The following is a 23,414-nucleotide window of genomic DNA, read 5'->3' on the forward strand; positions in this document are numbered from 1 at the left end:
AGCTACAGCTCACTTCATCGGATGCATCATCGGATCTAGGAAGGACTCAACACTCAAGAATTGGAAAGTAGAGGCTGGATTCTCAGATGATGATGCTCCATTTATGTAAACAGGAAGATGGTGAGAGCTTGAAGTCAGTAGAGTTATGACCAATTTACAGCAATGGAGGGTCTGGCCCTAGAGTTGGGTCTAGGATGCAAAATTCAGAGGAGAAATTGAAATCAATGGGAGATTTCCCATTGACTTCAGCAGGGCCAGGATTTCACCCGAGATCTGTAAGGCTGGAATAGGAAACCAGAGCTGCCTGCCTCTGCCTCTGTCTCAGTGAATGCCCTAGAGCAAGTCACAATGGACTGTTTTTTCTAAAGATCTTGAGCTCCTGTTAGCTTCATTTGGATTTGTGGGTGCTTAGCACCTCTGAAGATCAGACCGGTAACTTCTTGGTGCTTCTGTTTCCCTGTCTATAGAAGGAGAAAGTAATTTAATTCCTTTCTTTTGCAGGGTGGTGGGACGAGGGAGCCAGGAGACTCAGTTCATGTGTGTAAAACGCTTTGTGGTCCTTGGATAGACGGTGCTATTGAAAGGCATTGCTGCTAGTCTTATCAGTGTATTTTTTTCCCTTAGTGCTGCAGTGGGCAGGAGTCACATGCTCAATGGCAGTTCAAGTGTAAATATCTAGGGACTGTCAAAGACTTAAGCTCAGCATGAGAACCCAGCGTTACATCATGCTCGATAGGAGAACTCCAGGCTTTTTAATTTCTCTTTCCAAATTATGTAGGTGTATTTAGGGATGCTTGTTTTGTCCTCCCCACTTCCTGGCATTTACTCTCGAACAACTTGACGTAATTATGTTATCTTTGTGGAAGTCCATCCTGACGAAATTGCTCTGATTTCCAGTGAATGAGGTGTTAGGTTCTCACTGCATGCTTTCCCGTAAGAGGGTGAATACCCTAAAGTACAATGTTCAAAATTAATGACCATTCTCCTCTCAAGATCATTTGAGTAGAAGTTTGGCTGAAAAGGCAGAAGTACAGATGAAGGGAATAATAATAAATAATGCACTAAGATAGGAAGAGCTTCTGAAATATGGCCCCTTGTCTACAGAAAGGATTGATTAATGTGCAAGTCGAGGTAGCGTATCCAGCCTAACGCTGTCCTACCTTGCATTGTGACTGTCATGTTTCATAAGTTAAGGATAGTTCATCAGAGCCAAAATTTGCCTGGGAGACTGGAAGCTGGTGGGCGGCCTGACCAACCCAGCACACAGCAGTGATGTGCTCAACTGTTTTGCTCCGTGACTCTGGGCATGGGTTATTGGTTAAACAGAAAACTTGCAACACCAAAGCAAAGCAGTTCCCTTGGCCAATGCAGGTTGCACTCTGCAGAGGCTTTTCTCTTGCTTCTCTGTCTCCAGGGCACGCCCTATTGTTAAACCCTTGCTGGGTCATGTGACTGGCAGGTACCCTTAACCCTTTACTGGCTGCTTCACAGAGGCATTTAGGGAAGACCATCTGGTGCTTCAGAAAGTAGTATAGATTATTTAAAGAGCAGGTGCTCTTCTTTCTGAGTCAGTGATTAACCCACTGTGGTGCGAGGGAGTGCTGTGCTGTTGGGATTGCCATCTTGCAGAAAAGACAGATCCTCCTGCCTGTTCATAGTTGTTTAAGATCTGATGGTACTCTTCACAAGAGGAAGCGGTGTTAGTTACATCCCAGCTGTAGCAAGTACAGTCGGCCAGCCTCTGTTTGCCTGCTATTTCAACTGGCTACAGGGCCCAGGGTAGCAAAAAGCCTAACTAAACCTCTGGGATGAAGACCACAGTCAACAGCTTTGCTCCTCTGGCACAGTGGGACCCTACAATAAGGGTAACAGTCAGCTGTGCGGGATGCAAGGCTTTCTAGGGTGTAGCCCAAGACTGGAATGAACTCATCCAGGGACCATCAGAAATCTCACCACCTTCTGCTCGAAGTGCAAGGCACGTTTCTTTCACCTTGCCTTCTCTAACCAACATTGTGTGTGTGTGTACTCGCACGCGCGCAACTCACTACACAGACTTTGTCCCCTGGGGGGAAGGATAAGAGAACAAACAGGTTTTAATCATGTTGCTTAATGCACAACTAGAAGGTGTCTCAAATTCTACGGTGAGAACCTCTATAGAATAGAATAGACATTTCTCACTACCTGCTGAGTGTTTTTTTGCGTGCGCTCGTCAAACATCTGCCACAATCTGCACCAGGTACACAAGGGGCTAAAAGGCATTGCTCTTCTAGCCTGTAAGGCAAGGAGTGGAAATCCACACTGAAGAATGCTGGATTGGAAGTTCACATCCCAGCCGCCATTGGTAAATTGACTGCAAAGTGGAACCCCAGGAACGTAGTGTAACTGCGACAGATCCCGGTAGTCGGTGGGCGGGATTGAACCTGGGGCCACTGGATCTAAATGCGTGAGCCTCTACTGCATGAGCTAAAAGCCATATGGCCATTAGCTACGGCTGTAGAGCAGACTCATTAATCTCCAAGTGGTCTCAGTGCCACAAGAGGGGACAGAGCACCACACCCAGGAGGTGTGTGGGTTACAATAGCACAGCGACTTTGCAAACCAGATCACGCAAGCCCCTTGTCAGTGTTCTTTTTCCAAGGGTGCAGGAGAAATTTTGATTTTAATGTACAAGAGTAACATGAGGATTTCTTTAGGAGCTCTCGCACTCTGGACATGCCCATTGAAATGAAGGATTCAGAATCCCCAAGGGACCCTAAGTGAGAGCAGTGGCTATAAACGGAAGTCCATTAAAGGCTTCATCCTGAAGATACAAGCCTGTTAGAAAATGAGAGGCTTTGTTAAGAGGTTCATTATGGCCCTTGCATGAGGGAAAGCTTTGCACAATTCCTATCGAATTTGCAATTAACCAAATGAAATGGGGTTTCTTGTGTTTAATTTATTCAGCACAAAGGCTGGCAGCTCAGACGATCTCTTCTTTGATTGCCAGCTTTTAATTACCTGTGTTGCAGCCCTGCTTGAATGGGATACTAAGCATTAGGAGGCATTAATTGTAGGTGTGCCTGTGTAAAATGCAGGGGTCTGGGACTGCAGGGGCTCATGCATGTAGGAACAGAGAGAGAGAGAGAGAGAGAGAGACAGAGAGACTGCTGTTTTGATCCTATCTCATCCAATATACTGCCTCTGACAGTGGCCACCACCAACTGCCTCAGAGGAAGGTGCAAGAAACCCCAGAGGGGCCAGGTATATAATAACCTTCTACAGGGAAAGTTTCTTTATAATCCCCATTAGTTCTTAAGAGATCCGGGTTCAATTCCCAGCTCCGTCCCAGACATATTTTGTGATGATGGGCAAGTCGTTTCAGCTCTCAATGCCTCAGTTCCCAGTCTGTAAAACAGGGACAAAGATCTGCCTTTGTCTGATCCTTTATCTGTCTTCCCTATTTGGAGCCCGAGTCATGAAGGGGTTTCAATTTGGGTTTAATTCTTCCTATTCAGAACATCACTTAAGCATATGCTTGAAACTGAGCATGTACTTAAGTCCCATTAATTTATAACAAGACACTTACTTACGTGCTGTCCTAAATAGGGTTGCTTTCTGAATTGGAGTCTTAGAGTGTAAGTTCTTTGGGGCAGGGTCTCTCTTACCATCTGTTTGTACAGTACCTGATCTCATCAGAGGCCTTTGGGGGCTACCATAATACCAATTATTAATAATATAATAATGCCAGTAATTTGGAGGGGGGGTGTAAATTGGCATTTGTCTGGAAATACTCTCCTTCTAGTATTCTACTGCTTCTGATTTACATTTTGACATTTTATTGATTTAGAGGGGAAAATGGAAACTAAGTAAAAGAGGAATCGGGTATTATAAATGGATAATGGTGCCTGAGAGCCGGAGATTAATCAATGTGATATGCATACAGTAATACTGATCATGCTGAGGAAGGAATGGCTGAGTGAAAGGTATAAATATTTAATGACTAAATCCAATGTAAAATACAAGAATGGAAGAAAAAAAAACAAGTAAAATAGTTTAGAGCAGGGGACCACGCTTCATTGAGTTTGCTTGAAAGGCAAATGTTTGGGGGCATTAACCTTTCCATAGTATGTAAGAAAGGATGCTGATGAGCTGTACTGAACTTGGAGAATTCCATTCCAGTTAAGGGAAATTGCTTTAATGCTGTGGTTATAAACAATATTTGGAGGCTTCTGGGATGAAACCTGGGAAAGTCTTTGCCCCTCTTCTGACTTTAACAAATGGATTTTTCACAGGCCACTTTTGTAAGCCACTGAGTAGTTCCTGGAAAACACTGTGGTCCTAATTCTCTTCTTGCTCGCATCAATGTAAATCTGGAATAAACACGTTCCAATTAGGAGTCGTACGCTGGTTGTGACTCCATTAACTTCAAAGGAATAGTGTCCTGTTGTTTATAGTGGTATTACAGTAGCGGTTAGGTGCTCCAACTGAGATCGGCAACTGCTTCGGCTAGGCCATCTACATACATGTAATATGAGGCAGACCCTGCGCCTCTAAATAGACAAGACATTAAACAGTAAAGGCGGGGTGCTTATCTTCACTTTGCAGATGGGAAACTGAGACACAAAGATTCAGTGACTTGCTGAAGGTCCCATAAGGAGTAGAACCGAACCCAGTGTCGAAGGCTAGTGCTGTTAACCACAAGAGCAGCCTTCTTCCCCAGGACGTGACTCCTGATTCACCCCATGGGGAGTAAGAATAGAATCAGATCCTGAATGTCCTTTACTCTGGTTGACATTAGTGGGAATTGAGGGTGCTCAACATCTGACAGGATGTGCTCAGCACTCGGCTGGCTCTGGTACATGCTAACAGGTTGTTTTGCATGAGAAGCGCCTAGTGTTGCATTTTGAGCTGTAGCTCACGACAGCTTGTGCTCTAATAAATTGGTTAGTGTCTAAGGTGCCACAAGTCCTCCTGTTCTTATTCCAAATGGTTGTTTGCATTTTCCGGGTTTCCTGTCTTAGGCACTTGTGTTTAGGCATGACATAAATTGAGATGTCTGAAAATACAGCCCTCACAGCACTGGAGTGAAGCATCATTTTAGGAAAGCAATAATGATCAAGCCGACTAGTTTGTTTTTTTTTCTCCCACCAAGAATCATTGAACATGAGGGCAATAAAATAACAAGTGTGAAAATCCACTTCTGCTCCAGCCAAAACCATCACATGACTTTGACACCCCATCCCACCCCCGGCCTCCATTGCACCTTGCATCCAGAAAAATGATCCAGTCTTTTCTAAGCCTCAGCACTTTGAACATCATTTTCTCATCCACGCCCTGGTCTGAATGCTCCCTGTATTAAAAAAGAGGGTTTAATTTAGAATGAACACTGTACCTCCAAGAGTGAGTGATGTTGGGGTTTTTTTTAATATGTAGCCAGCTAGTCATCCAAAACCTTAGAATTTCCAGTTAACATGTCACCATATTCAGGAATCTGAATACTTAGTCAGGTGATTCATATCTCCTGATGATGATGGCAGGAAAAACTTGGGAATGGTTAAAAAGGCTTCAAAGTTGCGAGTAGTCGTCTTTTTCAGATAAGATCCAGAAAGGTTCAGTAGCAAGGATCCAAAATAGACTTCATTTATTCCAGTGACTCACTGAGCTATTAGAAATGCAATCATTTATTGGGCTAATGGCAGGGGTTGGAAATTCATTGTGCATCATATAGTAGAAATGTGTCTTTGGGAACGCAGAAAGGAGAAGAGGCATAATTCATTGTCTGGATAGCTCAGTGTGGTTAAGCCTCTAGAATTCGCTTCCCCCTTTCTTAATAGACAATAGCCCTGCATTTTGTGTCAGATAGGGGTGCTCTGTGGGTTATACACCAAGCACAACCCTGAAAAGTTAAGGAATGAAAATTGAAGGCTAATCACAGTACAGTCCCTCAAATCCCCGTCTAGCACAACCACTGTACACTGCAGAATATGTGCCACAGCCTTAAACTCTGCCCCATGCCAGTCTAGCAGCATCTCTGCTCCCAAATTCCATCTACCGCAAACAGAACTGGCTTCCTGCTGCACAGTTCAGTGAAACGCCACTCACTCCGCTTTGGAGAAGGAATTGCTAGATGGCCTAGCATCCTGGCCGGGGCCTCTAGGTGCTACCTCAATACAAATGCTAAACCATATAATTATTGAAAGACATTTTGGGTCCAGATCCTCCCCTGGTGTAAAGGGGCATAACTCTAGTGAAATCTATGGAGCGATGTTGTTTCACACCAGCTGAGCATCTGAGATTGTGTGTCTGTAGTCCACGGCATTTGCATTCAGGGCCCGTGCAGCTGCTTCCGTTCCATATGTGTTTAATTGTAATGAATTATTCCATTATCAATTAACCATTAATGCTTCCTAGTGATTATCTGAAACCTGTGGGATCCCATCCTTAGAGTGAAAAATGAGTTATTAACTGCTGGAGAGAAGCATGTTTCCCATTAAATACATGGTTCCAGTCAGTCATTTCTTTTTCAGAGGATTCTCCTCCCTCCTTTCTTGTTACTGTTGTTTGTCCAGTCCAGTGCTGCGGTTCTAAGTATTTGCTTGTAATTTGACACCCCCTCCCGCCCCTGGTATTATCAGCCACCAGTGTCAGTACTGGCTAGTCTTTGGGGGGCGAGTGGAGGGGTAGCCTTGTTGGTCCCAGGATATTAGACCAGCTTCTGTTGGTGAGAGAGACAACATTCCTGTGTCCTAAACCTTAATCTCAGATCTGTGTATCTCCAAGTTTTGGGACAAGTTCAGATCCAGATCCAAGTTCACTGCTAGCACCAACCTTCGTTATAATCAACTGAATCAGAACTGTGCATCCAGGATCACCCAGAACGTAACACAGTGGATTGGACCTTTGTCTGGTACAAACAAAAATTGCTTTGATGATACAAAGACATGAAAGGCTTGATCCAAAACCCAGGGAAGCCAGTGGAAAGATTCTCATCAATTTAGGCTTTGGATCAGGCCCAAAGTTTGTACAAAAACACTTCGTGCCATGTAAGCTTTAACACCCAGGAAGGTTATAATTAACAGCAGCACCCACAGACAAAATGTCCCTGTATATCTTGTAAAGATTTCCCTTCTTTGGGTCATAAGTGGAGCACAGTCCACACGTATAATTTCAAGTTATATTTTTTGTGCAATTAAACTAATTATAAGATGAAGCCTTCAGGTTCTTGAACAAGTTTCCATTAGTGAATCCCTATTTAACTGGAACCAATTAAAAAAGTCACTTTAATTGCTTAACTACTCCTTATGTGGTGTTGGAAAAGCAATTTGGTGGTGGGGTTTGAAATGCTCCTCACCTGTTGGGAAGTTAATGTGGTCAGAAACCCTAGCGAGGGTGGGAATTATTATTCTTTTTGCTTTAAAGAAGCGAGACAAAATAGGAAGAATTCTTCTGCTAGTGTTCAGAATCCAGATATAATCCTACCAGCTTTTCCTCACCACAGCTTAATAAAGTGGATCAGCTGACTCGTTAGCAAAAAAAAAAAAAAAAAGTTGGGGGAGAGGGTATGGCTTTGTGATGCTCACACTTCATTAACTGCAAGTCTTTGTATGTACACATGTGCACACACGCATATCCCCACACAAGCAATTCTCAACCCAGCTGTGCAACACTCACTCACATTGAATGGTACCTTGAGACACACGCAGCCTTCGTGATCTCAGTGGCGCTATTCATCTAGCAAAGTACTCCTCATCTTTAGTGATAGCAGCCCAGTGGTTGTGGATAGCTAGAGATGTGGGTTCAATTCTTGTTCTGTCACAAGCATCTTATGTCATCCGGAGCAAGTCACTTTGCCTCTCTGTGCCTCGGTTCCCCATCTGTGAAATAGAATCATAGAATATCAGGGTTGGAAGGGACCTCAGGAGGTCATCTCGTCCAACCCCCTGCTCAAAGCAGGACCAATCCCCAATTTTTGCCCCAGATCCCAAATGGCCCCCCTCAACGATTGAACTCACAACCCTGGGTTTAGCAGGCCAATGCTCAAACCACCGAGCTATCCCTCCCCCCGAATAGGGACAATAGCACTGACCTACTGTTCAGGGTTTTGTGAGGATAAATCCACTAAAGATTGGGAGGTGCTCAGATGCTACAGTGGCTAATATAAGTACATTAAATAGATAGACAGGCACTTCTGGGTGTCCTTAAATTCCAGCTTTAGCTGTATAAGTGTTTCGAGGAAGGCCGTCTCTTCACTGTGTGCGGGTATGGTGCTTAGCACTATGAAGCCTTAATCCCTGATTCGTGCTCCTGTAGCACAGATACTAAGTGGATGCTAATGACCAGCAATAGCTGTGGTCGGACATAATGCTGCAGGAGGCCACCCCACTGTGATGCAACATTTTACATTAAAAGTCTAATTTTGTTTAGAAAATAAAAATGAAGTTGATCGGGGCGGGGCGGGGGCAGAGATGAACGAGGACGTTTTGAGAAGTGGCGGATTGTGGCATGGGTGCCTAAGAGAATACAAAGGATTTAAGCAGGTGCTTAACCTTAAGCACATGCATAGTCCCGTTGAAGTCGGGGTTTGATGCTCAGATTGGGCAGTGATTAATGCCTTCAAAATCCTGTAGGTGGATTAGGCAGATGTTACAAGGTGTTGATGAGTTCCATACACAAAATATATACTGCTCGATTCTTCCAACCCACGCCTTACATAATCGTTTATATCAGTGTGAGGTGCATAAAAAACACTACCACCCTGATTTACTAGCATTTTACACTCCTATCAATAACTACACAAGGTGCAAGACAAAAGGGAATCTAGCCCATTTTTAAAGTAGCTTTGCAGAATGATAATGTACTAGGATGGACTCAGTGATAGATTTCTGGCATTTAACTTTACAGACACAGGATCAAGTTGTCGGACCATTGATTCAGAATACACAATAACATCATAGCCTCTGGGTTAAGACAAGGATTAAGTTTCATTGTGCTGCCATTGTAACCATCCATAGTAACTTTCTCAAAATCGGTAATAAACAGCCCAGGTTTGATCTCAGCCCAAAGATGATTGTTTGAACTTATTTATTTAGAAAGGTTTTAAATGAAATTGGTTCAGCTCTCTTTGAGTTATCCATCGGTGGGAAAATGCCAGATGTGATCCATTTCTATAACATCCCAGGCTTGCAAAAATCAAATCTAAATAAGCAATAGATAAATGACCAGGAACAATCTTAAGAATTAGTGTAAGAGAAACATTTTAAAGTGTGTTTCACAGGTGCCTGGAATTGCGCCACCTGGGTGGGTATACGTTGAAGGTTAAACTTTGTTTAAAGGCCGTACTGTAGGTGGCAGAGAAGTGTTAGCTATGCAGTAAACTCATCAGGGCTGCTTCATTAACACATAGAACGGGGATGTATTGAAGTTCACCGTCATGAGTAAATGTACTGCACAGTGTCATCCCAGCAGCTTGCTGTTTGCCAGAAGGAAAGATACAAGTTATCGTTGGGGTGTTATGTTGGGGTGGGATTTCTTATGTTGCTTTGGCTGTCTGGTCTGTTACTGGATGTGTTGGCTATAAAACGTGCAACCTCTCTGAGAACGGAATTGATTTACTGGGATTCTTTTCCTCTCGTCCAGAACAGAACTGGTGTTAGAATACTGAAATTTTTTAAATAAGTAGCATAGTCTTATAATATATTTTAAATGGGCTTCTGTTAAAAGTAACTGGATTCTGTAATAGCTGATATCATGGCAATGTTGTTTGCACTGCTATAGGAAAGGCTGTTAATACTCCTATTATAAACCCCAGTTTTCAAGGGTGCATTCGTGCATACAACTCTATTATGTAAACATTTGTTCCAGGCTAAGACATGGCACAGGACAACTTAGCTAAGAGGTTTTTTTTTTTCTTTTCCTGCAGTGTATTAAAGCAATCAGTTTATCATTAAACAAGGAGTTGGGGGAGTAGGTGGCTCAATGGGTTGTTAATGGGATATGGTGCTTTCCACCTGTAGTTTGAGGGCTCCAGTCTTCTCCACTTTGGTGTGGATTGCATGTTATCACTGCACAAGAGCTGTTCGGTGGCCTGAGTGAAGTCAGTTGGTGGACCTGGCTCATTTCTTTACAAGAAGTAGCCTTCCTCGCACCTGCCCTCCCCTCCCCTCAATTAAAATCAGCACTCTTGTTAGCAGTCTGAACCAAGTGGCCAGGAACCAAATGACGTGGAAGTCAGACTAACCTCACCTGACCTAGAAGCAGCTCATGTTGAGGTATGTTGGTTGAGTAACTTCTCTGCCACGCCCACGCTGCCAGAAGTGCACATCTGGCACAAACAAGCAAGGTTCCTTAGCTCTGAGGACATGAACAGAGTGTCCTTAGTAAAGGATCCTGACCCTCTCCAGACATGCTCAGTTCTTGGTCACCTGCATTCCTTGTCCTAAAAATAAGAGAGAGAGGGAGACATAGCCAGTTATGAATATAACCCTTTTAATTGAGAGAGGGGGAAAATCCCTAGCACCTTTCACAGGAAAGACAGATGATTTTTTATTTTTTTATTTTTTACAGTGGGATCAAAAAGCAGTCCTGAAAGGTTTAATGACCTTCCTCTTTCGTTTCACACTCTATCATCCTGCATTCAGCAGAAGTTGAAAGGCCCAGAAAGGAGAGCAAGTGGTAGCTCACCAGTGGGTGGCTCTAGATCAGGATTTGGGATGGGGCCCTGCATTTCTTCTGGCTCATTCATCAACTAAGAATGCCTCTTGGAAGCTTTCCAGCTTGCTCTTTTGCTGGGCTGTTCCTTTGAAATGGGGATGCTTTTCCTTTGACTTCCCCTTCTGGAATGCATGCTGAACAATTTGGGGTCCTGACCCTGCACGAGTCCTTGAGGTGAAAGATGGTAACACTATGTAGGAAAATACTGTCTATGTATTTTCATTCCATTTTCTTCAGAGTGGAACAGTTCCTGGGACATCTGAAGGGCAACTTTCCGGTTAAGTTCACAGAAGACCGTTTCCAGCCACATGCATTTGACTATCACTGGTTGATTTTCTTACAGGTTTACTGGAATGAATCTGCCCGCCCCAGTAATCAGCAGTAAAAACTGGCTGCGACTTCACTTTACGTCAGATGGCAACCACAGGCAGAAGGGGTTCAGTGCCCAGTATCAAGGTAACTGCTTACTGACCATTTTGAATCGTTAACCAATGGTTTTTTACATCCTTCCTTTCAGCTCTAGGGGGAAATGCTTTAGCTTCAAAACTACACTGACAGGTTAGCTTGGGTACTTCCTTCTTCTTCCATGTTTTTCAGTGTAGAGGGCCTGGAAGCATGAGGGCTGCTTCTACTTCGGAAATAAACCTGCATATGTATAAAATAAAATAAAAAATAGAAACACACACCCATTTGCTCTGTTTGCACTTGCCTCTGGCCTTGGCACATTCTCTTTTTGTCAATAGAAAACAGCAAGTTAATCAGCTCGATTTCCTCATCCTGAAGAGGTAGGGAGACAGTGTCTGCAGGATGCATTTTCTCCTCACAGTGCAGTTGGGTACCTAATTGGCCTCGATAAGTGTCCATCTAAGTGAGTCTTTCTGTAATGATCCTATCTGTTGCTTTCTGCTTTCTGCTTGGCTCAGAGCTACACTACCGCACTATGTCGGCGCTACAGGAGACGCTCTCCCGCCGACTTAGCACTGGTGTGGACAGCACTTAGGTCGGTGTAACTTGTGTCGCTCAGGGGTGTGTCTTTTTCATGCCCCGGAGCGACGTAAGTTACATTGACTTAAGCGTGGTGTAGACCAGCCCTCAGTCAGAATGTCAGAGCCCAGATTTATTTTTACTGATCCTCATTTAGATCTCACGTTGGTTAAATCAGAAGTTCCTGTACTGAAGGTGGTGGAGTAGCAAACTGGTACAATGGAGATGAGAATTGAAACCGTTGTGTTGAAGGCCTGATTTAAATTTTGTTGGTGGTAAGTCTCTCTGCCCGCTACAGAGCTACGAAACTCAAAAGCTGCATCGGGGGGTATGATGGACAACTGAATCATCCAGCCAAAGCAGCGTGAGTTTTTGGGACACTCATGTCATGATGTCCAGCTCTCATTGGCTAGTGCACTCAGTGTGTGGGACTATCTCTAGCAGCATGTGGAGGCTGGAGAGCTTTACAAATGTGTAAGGATGTCAAATGTGTTTCATGTCCCCCTCTAGTGGCTGATCCACAGAGAGGCGATCAGCCTGCTATCGCTGCTAATTCGGTTAATGTGGCAGAGGTTGATGCTGAAGGTCCTGGGTTCAAATCCTGATAATGAGCCAGGGTTGGGGACTGTTACAGGAGGCCAACATGGACCACAGTTTAGCACTGGGATGTAAAGAACACTGTCCACTTGTGCTATGGAAGGAGATGGAGTTTTGTCATGTTTACAAAGAGATGCCCAATGAGTTTTTTGTTTTGTTTAAATCAAAGCACAGAGCAGGGATCTGTATGAAAAATAATCATGGGGGATGCAGTGTTCAACCCTGTTCAGAGGAACAGCTCAAGGCCCCTATGCCACTTGTGTTCCACTAAAACTTTATTTTGAAGGCTTAAGTGGGATTTAAGTGACATGCAGGGTTTCTGTAGAGGGCTGAATTTCACCAGGGGTTTCTTAGGGTGTTACTAAGTGGGAATAGGTTGGGTTCAGTGGTTAGGGATGTAGCCTGGGATTTCAGACCCAACTCCAAGTCCCTTCTTTGCCACGCACTTCCTGTGTGACCTTTGGCAAGTCACTTAGTCTTTCTGTGCCTCAATTCCCTGGTCAGTAAAATGGGGATAACAGCACTGCCCTGTCTCGCAGAGGTGTTGTGAGGGTAAGTTAAAGGTTGGGATGCGCTCCGATACTACAGTGATGGGCCCAGATAAGTGCCCAAGATAAACAGAATAAAACTGAGCACTGTAGCAGCAGCCTAACAGGATCACCTAAGGTGCTGCAGCGAAAGGGCAGAATTAATAGTTAAGAACATGCTATTATTGGTTTGCACTGCAGGGTCTTTTATGGTTATTAGTAGGCAGAACAGCCACAGTAAAAAAAAAAAAAAAAAAAATCAATGAGCTAAATAAATGGGGAGAAAGGCGGTTCCCACTCTTAAACATATCCAAGGTGTAGGCCCGCAGTAAGCAGAAAGCTTGCTGAGATATATCCAAACGGCACCCTCCCAAATCTTCTGAGGTTTTCCCTTTGCTACTAAGCAAGTGACATGCCTCGCCCTCGGTGATGAAGGGCTTGCCTGACATAAGGAGCAAAACGATGGTTATTCAACTCTACCCATTTGCCTCTAAGGCAATGATCATCTCCAACAGACCACCTGTGACCTTGGCTTAAACCAAGGGGAGCTGCTTGTGACAGGATCCCCGGGGTTCAACCTGGAACTGTGGGATTGCTATGCCCCCTTAACTCTCCAGCCTGGACTGTCTCTCACAAAGCTATGCCAGTGACAAGCAGCAAACTCCTGCGGGCGGCATGATCACTCAGCCGTGAGCATGTGGAGACCCACACCCAGCTAAATTGCATGAAAGCTCTCCAACTTTCTCCAGCACTCATGAATTATACAAAGCCAGACACCAGCAAATCACCCCCAGCTTTGCACCCCAGATATATACCATCTTACACTGCTCAAGACTCCCTTGGACAATGCAAGCTCATTAATTAGTTTGCCACCCCAACAAAGGGGAGTGGACCTACAACAGCCGTTGTTAACCTGAGCTGAGATTTCCCCATGCACTTCAAGCAAAAACCTACTGTTTTAGATAAAATACAAAAAAGATGTATTAACTATGGAAAGATAGATATTAAGTGATTATAAGCAGTAGGCATAGAGATCAAAGTTGGTTACCTATGAAATAAAAAATAGAATTTAGACGGCAATTCTAACTTTAACAGACTAAGCAAGATTTGAATCAAGCAGCTTTTCTCACCCTAATAGATGTTACGGGCAGCTCGTAGCTCTTAATACACACGCTGGCTTTCCCTCTCAGCCTGGGACCAATCTCCCCAGTTCCAAGTCTTTGTCTTCCAGGTGATCTTCCAGAGGTTGAGATGGGGGAGGAGAGAGGCCAAGTGATGTTGTCATTGACCGTCACTTATACTTGCTCTCCAGGTGCTAGAAAGATCCCTGTTGTGACATGGGTGTTAGGCAACCCCCATTGGAAGAGTGGATTCTTCTTGATGGGCCATCAACGCCTGTCTGGCCAGGGATAGTTGCTCCTCGGCTGCCACTGGCTGTGGGGGTTTCCCACTTACCACATACTTCAGTAACGATCGTATAGCAATACTTCATAACTTCATGTACAATGATGGTATGTGCAATTCAACGGGATATTGGTGTTCAACAGATCAAGATGTTTGAAATGATACTTTACAAGGCATGCATTGTACAGAACATATAATCATATCACCGTGGTGAATATGGGAGTTCCAGGGTGCTACTTTGAGGTATTATCACGCTGCTCGCTTCGCCCCCATGGGGACATACTCCTGACAGGACTCAATTCAGGAAATCATCATATTTAGGAAATCACTTGTTTAACTATAAGCATGTGCTTAATTCCTCTTGAAGCAAATTGGACTTGTATACATGCTTAAAGTGTTTAAGGATTTTCTTGAATAGGAATGGATTTAAGCATGTGCCTTCTAGTATCAGGGCCTTTGTTAAAACCTCAGTGTGAGGTTTTCAAAATACTGTATGGACATGAATGAGTCAAACCCCACAATCCCTCTTCGTTATTAACTCCTTTTGTACAGAAGGGAAACTGAGGTTTAAATCTGTACTTAAGGCCACAAAGGGGCAAGAGATCCCAGATGCCCTGATTCCCAGTCCCATGATACAGATACACAAAAAAATCCTTCCCTTCGCATAGCTCCAGAAATCACTCTAGTGGCCTTAATCTGGACCTTGTTTTAAAATCATTTTTCAGTTCCTCCCCCCACTACATAGCCACACTTTTAAATCAAAAAACTCTGCCGTAGCTTTTTGTTTCTAGCATAGATTACTGCACGCCATTGATGGCTCTTGATCTGACATTTTCCTTCCACAGTCATGATTGCTGCTTTCTATTAAAACACCTGTCTGAATCATGCCTTTTTTCTTAAATAGAAAAGTAACGATTAATGTTATAATTTTCTCTGATTAGATAAATGTCAGGGGGTTCTAATCTAGCGAGCTCCTCGGAAAACGTTTTGTTGGATATAATGAGCTCTGCGTTTGTGTGTCAAGCGCTTAAAAGATTAACTTAAAAAAAACCTTCACAAAATGGCAATGAGGCAGGACCTCAATTGAGGTGGTGGAGCACATCCCATCTGCTGCACGTGTCATGCTCTAAAGGTGCATTTGTGTTACGACTTCAGCGCAGGATCCATTAGTATTAATGGGGCTTGGTGATTGGGCATTTTTATCCTCTGTGTGGAACCGGGAGATTTTGCTATGCGTGCTTCAGTGAATTGAGAAATCAATGCATGATATATGTGACCAAAATTACAGCCAGGTAAATGTGCTCTGGGAATCCAGAACACACATCAAGATCGCCTGGGCTGGGTTTTTGCTACAAACTCTACACTGGCTGTGATGACACATTTTGATTCCTTTGGAAGGTTTGTGTTCCAGTTGGGGCTGCTCCATAGCACTCCCTGTAAGGCCACACATGGTGCTGCGGGCACTCCCTGCTTTAGTCCACAAGTTCTGGCTACCTGCCATAAGCTTGGCATCAGTCTCTACACAGTTAAATAAAAATAACAAACTCAAAATGTGTCCCTTTGTGCTTTTTAAATAAACAAACAAAAAAACCCAAAAAAGCAGACACGCCCTTTTAACTGGCCTGCTGGTGCTCAATTGGTTAGTATCTCCTCCTGGCCCTTCTAGGCCTCTGGAAGATTAAGTTGTTGTTAGCCTGGCCTGAGCTGGTGAGTGTTAGGGTCCCAATACTTCTAGCAGGGGGCAAAGAAGGTCTCTGTCACAGTTTAACCAATTTATTTGAGCTTATGCTCAAATAAATTGGTTAGTCTCTAAGGTGCCACAAGTCCTCCTTTTCTTTTTGCGAATACAGACTAACACGGCTGCTACTCTGAAATCTGTCACAGTTTGTGATCTAATTCTCTCTCTACGTACTCAGATAATCTCTCTCGAGATAAATCTTTCACTGTGTGGGTTGGTTTTACACATTTTTTAACCAGTATAATTATTATTGGTTTAGAAACTGAAATAGTTAAGATGAAGTGTTACATTCTCCTAGTCTAGATGCAGCTGTACCAAAATAAAGGTGCTGAAATCACTACACAGCTATCCCATCTGTCATACATAGCTTCAGTCTCTACACCAATGTAGTTATAGTGGTGCAAAACTATGTGTAGTCCAGCCCCTCGTCATGGAAAGAGAGAGTTTGTCTAGCTATGTAGCCACAGAGAGAGAGTTATATTTGATTCCCTTGAAATAGTTCTGAACGTTTGGTGGAAGCTAGTTTAGAGTTTGTAGTTAGAGCTGGGTGGGAAACGGTATTCCTATCCACAGTGGGATGAAACCAAGATTTTCCGTATTTATTTATTTATTTATTTGTTTAATTTATTTGACAGGGATCCCCACCCCCAGCTAGCCAAGAGCCCAGTGATGATGGTACCTGGGATGCACAAGACATGGGCAAACCAGGTTCAAGTCTGTTCTCTAGAGCAGGGAGTTGGACCCAGATCTCCCTTATCCTAACAGAGTGCCCTAACCACTGGGCTATTGGCTATTCTGGGGTAGGTCTCTCTCTCGCTCGCTGCTTTGGAGCAGAAATTCTCCCCTCAGTCTGAGAAACCTTCCCTTTGAAAGTGCCCCTTTTGCAGGAAAAGTTTGGGTTTTGATGAATTGGTGTTTTTCGATTAAAAATAGTTTTGTCAAAAAAATTCCAAGTAGCTCTATTTGTATCTCTCTCGCGCGCGCGTGCGCTCTCTCTCTCTCGCTCTCGATAAAATCTATCTCTACGTAGCTAGCTAACCCAGATAGGTTTTTGTTCCATGCTCATCATCTGAGCACCATACAAATAATAAGAAACACAGGATCTCAGATGCTCTCTGCCCTGCAGGAACTCTATTCCTCCTTGTAGTTATGCATTAATACCACATGGGATTCACAGGCCCAATGTCTGATGGCATGACCCTTGGCAGTTTTACCTGAACTTCACTTGGAGTTATTGGGTTCATTGCAGCATGAATCCCACCCATGGGCAGAACTGAAGAAATCATTGATGTGTGAACCTCTGTGAAGGGAATTTGAGGATTTTCACACATCTCCAGTTCTCTGAAACGTGCAAATTTTCATACTTTGGATCATAGAGAATTTAGTTTGATAATGTCCAGTCCTCTCATGTGCCCCCTCCCACACAAATTCCTGCTACCTACTCTCGTCCTTCCACAATCTTGTCAACCTCAAACATTCAGAACCAAGAATTAGGGCCCAAAAATCATGAGATTTGCTTAATAGTCATGAGAATTAGAAAAACAAATTACATTTTGCAGTCTCTTTATTTACTTTCCATTTGCAGTGTTGTTGTGGTTGTGTAGCTCCCAGGATATTAGAGAGACAAGGTGAGTGAGGTAATGTCTTTTGTTGGCCCAACTTCTGTTGTTGAAAGAGACAAGCTTCTGCGCTTACACAGAGCTCTTCCTCAGGTCCTGAAAGCTCGAAAGCTTGGCTCTTCCGCCAACAGAAGTTCCTCCAATAAAACAAGTTACCTCACTCATCTTGTCCCTCTTATTTGCGTTCTGATTTTTGTGCCTTTAAGGGTCACATTTTCAATATTTTTTTCTGCAACTGTGCGAGCTGGAAACTTACTTTATTTTTTCAATCAAAAGTGGAGATTCTCACATATTCCAATGACTCCAGAAGCTAAATCTTTTAAGAAAAAACACAGAATATCCTGAGACTCGTAGTAAGGTCATGATAGCTGGCCACTCTGCTTCCAGCCTGGTTTTCATTGTAGAGTTAGTTCCATCCTATTAATAAAGACCTGAAACGGTGCAAAGATCCCATCTTTGTCCTTTTTTTAAATGAGTTAGTGAAACCATCTTCCACCCTAGTGGGGCCTCAGAAGACTGTACCTCATCCTTTAAAAAAAAAAAAAGAAAAGAAAAGAAAAAAGTATAAGGTGGTTTTAACACAAATATTAAAGATAAGTAAATACATGCAAAATAGGACATGTCATCAACCCACATGAAGCACGCAGCAAATAGTTTTAATCACCAGAGATGCAAACTGAGCAGGGGATTGCTGTAGTGCCAGGCTTGGGTTTTGAAATGCATAGATTTTATTTGTTGTCTGTTTTCCAAGGGTAGGGATATAACTTATTAGCATCTGAGATGCTCCCTCTCTGTGATTGTCATCTGCATTTTCAGATTATCTATGAGAAGCCTTTCCCCTTTCCAACTTCTTAAACTTGATTTTAACTTTTACCAGAATAGTTTCCTTGTATGCTTCTGTTCTGATGTTCATAATCCAGGCCTTAGCTTTGAGATCTTTTTCTCTGTATAAATGTACAAGCTATGTTGCATACAATCAGGCCATAAATTAGTGCTCTTTCTATTGATGTAGACATGTATAGGAAATCCATTCCTTTCAGTAGTAATAATCAGGCTTTGCTCTTCTCCAGCACCTTTCAGCGTGAAGTCTCCCCAGATGCTTTGCAAAACTTAATTACATCTTCCAACACCCCTAGCAAGAAAGGAAAATGAAGCAAAGAGAAGTCAGCGGCTTGACTTTCAGAGGTGCTAAGCCCCTGCACCTCTGAAAACCAGCCCATAAGTACTGGTCTGAGGTCAGTGGCAGCTCAGTGGTTAGAACCCTGAGTCCTGACTCTCAGTCCTGTGCTCAAGGATGAAGTGTTGAAAGTGAGCTAATGAAAAAGCTGCTGAGTTTAAAACAATGCTAAACGGATCTAACGAATAATCTGGCCCTCTCACCAGCACCTATTTTAGGATCCCAAATTGTTTTTTAGCTGATTGTTACCAGCACCTTATTGCTTCCTATATTACTTTTTATTTTTCCCTCCCCTCCCCCCATTCAGGAAATAAATGTGGGTCTAGTCTTGGTCCAATCAAGCCGCTGCAGTGCTCTGAAGGGCAGATGAACTGTGATCTTCAGTAATGGGCTGATAAACTGTTCAGAGAAGCCCTGAAAATATGACACCACATTAAAACAAAGTGCCCTCAGATATCCTTGTTCTGTCTTCATCAGATCTGTCCATCTGAATCCCAGATAACTGGGTTAGACTGCAAAGGAACACAGCATGCATTGTATTGACGTGCCAAATCCACTTTGGAGGGCCAGCCCTGGGAGTTTAAAATACAGAACCCTAATAATAGGAACCATTAAATCCTACAGGAGAATAATTTCACACTAGCTTTTCAAGGCCCCATTGTACGACAGAGCTCCACTGTTGTAGGGGCTGTACAAATACATAGCGAGAGCCACTCCCTGCTCCAAAGAAGTTACAGTCTTAAACAGATAAAAGAAGGGGTGGGAGAAAGGAAGGATTATTGTCCCCATATTAAGGAGGGAAACTGAGGCACAAAGAGATAAGTGACTTGCCCAAGGTCACACTTGGGGTTTGTGGTGGGGCCAGGAATTGAACCCTGAGCTTCTGAGTTCCAAACCAGTGCCATAATCTCTCAAAATCCTTCTGCTCAGTGTTAGGCCCACTACAAACACTCAGCCTGACTTAGAGGTGCTGAAATGCCAGAACCCTCATTGATTGCAACGGGGATTTTGGGTACTCAGCAGCTCTGAAAAACAGATATGCACATACCCAATTTAGCTATAAATGATGGCTACAATCTTTTAATTCAGCTTTTGAAACCTCAACAGAAAAGATACAGGTTTTAATTTGGCTGTTCATTGCGATAGTCAGAAAATTTACATATGGATTTCAGCTTGGATTCCAAAGCCTTTAATGTTTGAGGATGGTGCTTATACAGATTTATTTCTCTTGCGGATTGGTTAATTGCAGGCAGAAATGCATGCAGGTGGAAGGCATGTCTGCATACTCTGCTCTGCGTGCACAATTTCCATGAGTACCCAAACCAGCAAATAATCCGCTCCAGCCATCTGAATAGTGCAGATTGCAGCCCTAGTATGCCAGCCCTGTTCCTCGGGACTGTGGTCAAGGGGTGGCATGGAGCCACAGTGGTTTGCCATCTGTGGGACAGAGGGAGTGAGTCATCCCTGCTCACAGGGATTCCTACAATCACTCGCTCTTAAGGTTTCTTGGAAGCCACCTCTGTCTGTGTGCAGATCATGATCTGGCATTGATTTGGGATTGTTGAGTTCTAAGGGGGGGCGGTGGATGGTTTTGTCCCTAAGGCAAAGCAAACTCCCCCTGTAGCTGGAAGAGCTGTGGTGTATTTTTGTTGTTGTTGTATTTGTTAGTTTTTGTTTGTTTTTTATTAAAAAAAAAAAAGGAGTACTTGTGGCACCTTAGAGACTAACCAATTTATTTGAGCTGTAGCTCACGAAAGCTCATGCTCAAATAAATTGGTTAGTCTCTAAGGTGCCACACGTACTCCTTTTCTTTTTGCGAATACAGACTAACACGGCTGCTACTCTGAAACCTTTTATTAAAAAGTAAGTCAAGGTGAGGAGGGGGAAATGAGTTTAAATTATAGGCGAAACAACAGTCCTAAAACACAAGTTCGTTTGTGCAAGCCCACAAAATGGTTCAGGGAGTTATAAAATCAAATCAAATCCCCTAGGCCCCTCTCCCCCCAAGATTCCCCCCACCTTTTAAGCAGCACTTCGTAACAGAGCAAATACAGTATTGGACTTGTCAGCCAGAAGAATCAACAGAAGGGAAAGAAGGAAACAATCTCCAATTCCACATAGAGCTCTTCAATAGCAACCGCAGCAAGGGGAATCGGGGATAGTATGGACACAAGGAACAGCTTTCTGCTTAAATGCGCTCTTCCGTTTATTAAAAGGTTTTCCCATGAGAAATTCCTATTCAAAAGCAACATGAACCAGCTTTTAATACACCAGATTGTCTGCTTGCCACAACCGCTTTGTAATGTCACGCTTCGATTTGACAAGACATTGAATATTCTGTTAGATCTGTCAGTTGTTTATGTACAGCGAAACCCTCCAGAAAACAGCACAAGTTTTGTTGGACCAGTTATCTTGACATGATCCTTTGAGGTACTGTCCCGCATCTGAACCTGGAAGAACACTGGGCCTTCCACAATCTGATTATGTATTTTTGGGAAGGGGGAGGGTGTGTGTTCTTGCTTTCAAGTTATCCGAGTCATTAAAACAAAACAAAACAAAAAGAGAGAAAATGTATGTCTTGAATTGTCCTCTTTTAAATTGACGCCTTTATTACTGGTAATGCCTTAAGATGTTACCAAAGTCTCCTTCAAAATTCTGTCTCCATGTAATGAACAAAATAAAGGATTAACTGGAAAACATATAGGAATCTCTCTCCAGTTATTATTCCTAAAGGCCGAATGCAATTAGTGTAATATAGGGCACTGAAGTCATGGGAGAGAGACAGTGGCTTACCAGTTAGAACACGAGACCAGGCCTCAATAAGGGCGATGTGGTTCTGCCCACTTTGTGACGCACTTTGTGATCTTGGGTGAGTCATTTAGGCCTAAATTTTCGACAGCGCGCGCTAATTTGGGGTGGCTCTGTTTTTAAGGCCCCAAAGCACTAAGTGCGCTCTTCAAGTTATGCTTATAGCTGACGTTCCATCAGCTTCACTGGACTTACGCATACACTTAATTGCTTTCCTGAATCGGGGTCTGAATAAATGCCCAATTTGAGACAGCCAAGGACCTGATTTGCACAGGCCATCAGCACCTACAGCACCCCCTGACTTCAGCTGTAGTTGTGTGTGTGCATTGCTTCTTTGAAGCCATTGGGTGCTGCAGTTGTTCTGCACTTCAGTAATATGCTGCAATCAGAAGCTCTGTCAATCCTTTGTAAAGCGTTAGGTGTGTTGGGTTAAACCTTGTCTAAATCTGTGACCTCCATCCCTCATGTACAATAGCTGTGAGAGACAGCAAAACAGTCCCACCTCAGCCAAAGGGGTTCTGTGAACTTGCCCAGTAATTTGGACTTTGTGGGCGGGAAGCTCCACAGGGCATTGTTTGTGTGTGTGTGTCTTTGTGTGTGTGGTGGGACAGAGGCAGCACAAGCAGAGAGATACACAGGGACCGAAAGAGACAGAAGCAGAGAGAGAGAGCCAAGCAGCCACAGGGTGGAAGCACAATAATGTTGCCCTAAAATAAAGCTAAGAGAAAAGTCTATTTGGGTACAAAGCGTCAGCTGGAAAGGCAGGCTTGGGACAGCGAACAAAGAAACTGTCTCCTGCACTTTGATTCCTACTGTGTTCAAAGAAACAGGACTTGGTACGTTTCTTGTAAATAAACAAGACCACATCAAAAGACTCCACTATCCGTTTCTGTTCTCATCTAGAACACTTGCAAGGCCCTGAACTTTGACGGGCTGCTTGGGTCAAAAGGAGCTAACGACAGAATATCCCAGCCACGCCCACAGAGTCCGCCATAAAGGCTGTTTGCCCCACTGGTGTCAGTCAGGTGTGGAGTTGTGGATGGAAAGCATTAAATGCCCCTGTAAAATTAGAAATTTATTTTCAAAGCCGAAGGACAGAAAAAGATGTGTTCGATCAGTTGATGAATTCCCTGCGAGCATATGACAGGCAAAAGATTCATTTTTATCTGTGTGCATTTCAGAGCTACAAAAAAAAAAATCCTCAAATGTCACTCATACAATAAGATGCACAATGAAGCCGTGCAGGGAGTAGAGGAGAATTTTGTTTTATAAAGCTCCTTTCTTATTGAAGGTGCCCCAAAGCATTTTACAAAGCAATGAGTTAGATCTCGTAAAGTCAGGAGCCATTATGCATCCTGTAATAGCTCAAATGGCACTTCAGACATTTGGACTTGACTGTATTTTATTGATGGAGAGGGAATGTTGCCCAGGACTATGGGGTTGTTCCTTAGTTGCCTGGTAAGTGCCAGAGGATCATTAACTTCTGCCTGCAGAGTCAGCTGGGGCAGGTAGAATGGGACCTCGATTTGGGACCTCAATTTAAATTTCGGCCAAATTACAGCACTTCTAGCCATGCATCAACCCTTCATTACTGCACTGCAGTGTTGGCATTCGAGCTGAGAGCTCCAGTTCTGTTGTGATGCTGCAGACTTGTGTAGGAATTTCTCCTGCAATAGAGATGGGAAAGGACTCCATTGTAATGTATATGAAAGAGATTCTTCATTGAGGCTGCAGGTTGCAGAGAGAGCTCGCCTTTTTCTCCGGTTCTGTAGCTCCCAGGCTCACTAAATACAGCACAGTGCCACCCCAAAGGGCTCCCCTAAATCCTGGCCTGGTTTAAAGCATTGTGGAAAGGACTGCTGACTAGTGTA

General features: G+C 43.5%; 1 protein-coding gene across 1 annotated transcript in view; it reads left to right on the forward strand.

The window, feature by feature from the left end:
• Positions 1 to 23,414, forward strand: part of CSMD2 (CUB and Sushi multiple domains 2) — a 536,547-nt gene that overhangs the window by 244,133 nt on the left and 269,000 nt on the right. Inside the window, exon 6 of the mRNA XM_074934462.1 lies at positions 11,033 to 11,145. Within this exon, the coding sequence (XP_074790563.1) occupies positions 11,033 to 11,145 (113 nt within the window). The remainder of the gene's footprint in view (positions 1 to 11,032; positions 11,146 to 23,414) is intronic.

This window comes from Natator depressus, chromosome 19 (genome assembly GCF_965152275.1).
Source record: "Natator depressus isolate rNatDep1 chromosome 19, rNatDep2.hap1, whole genome shotgun sequence".
In the NCBI taxonomy this organism is placed as follows: domain Eukaryota; kingdom Metazoa; phylum Chordata; order Testudines; family Cheloniidae; genus Natator; species Natator depressus.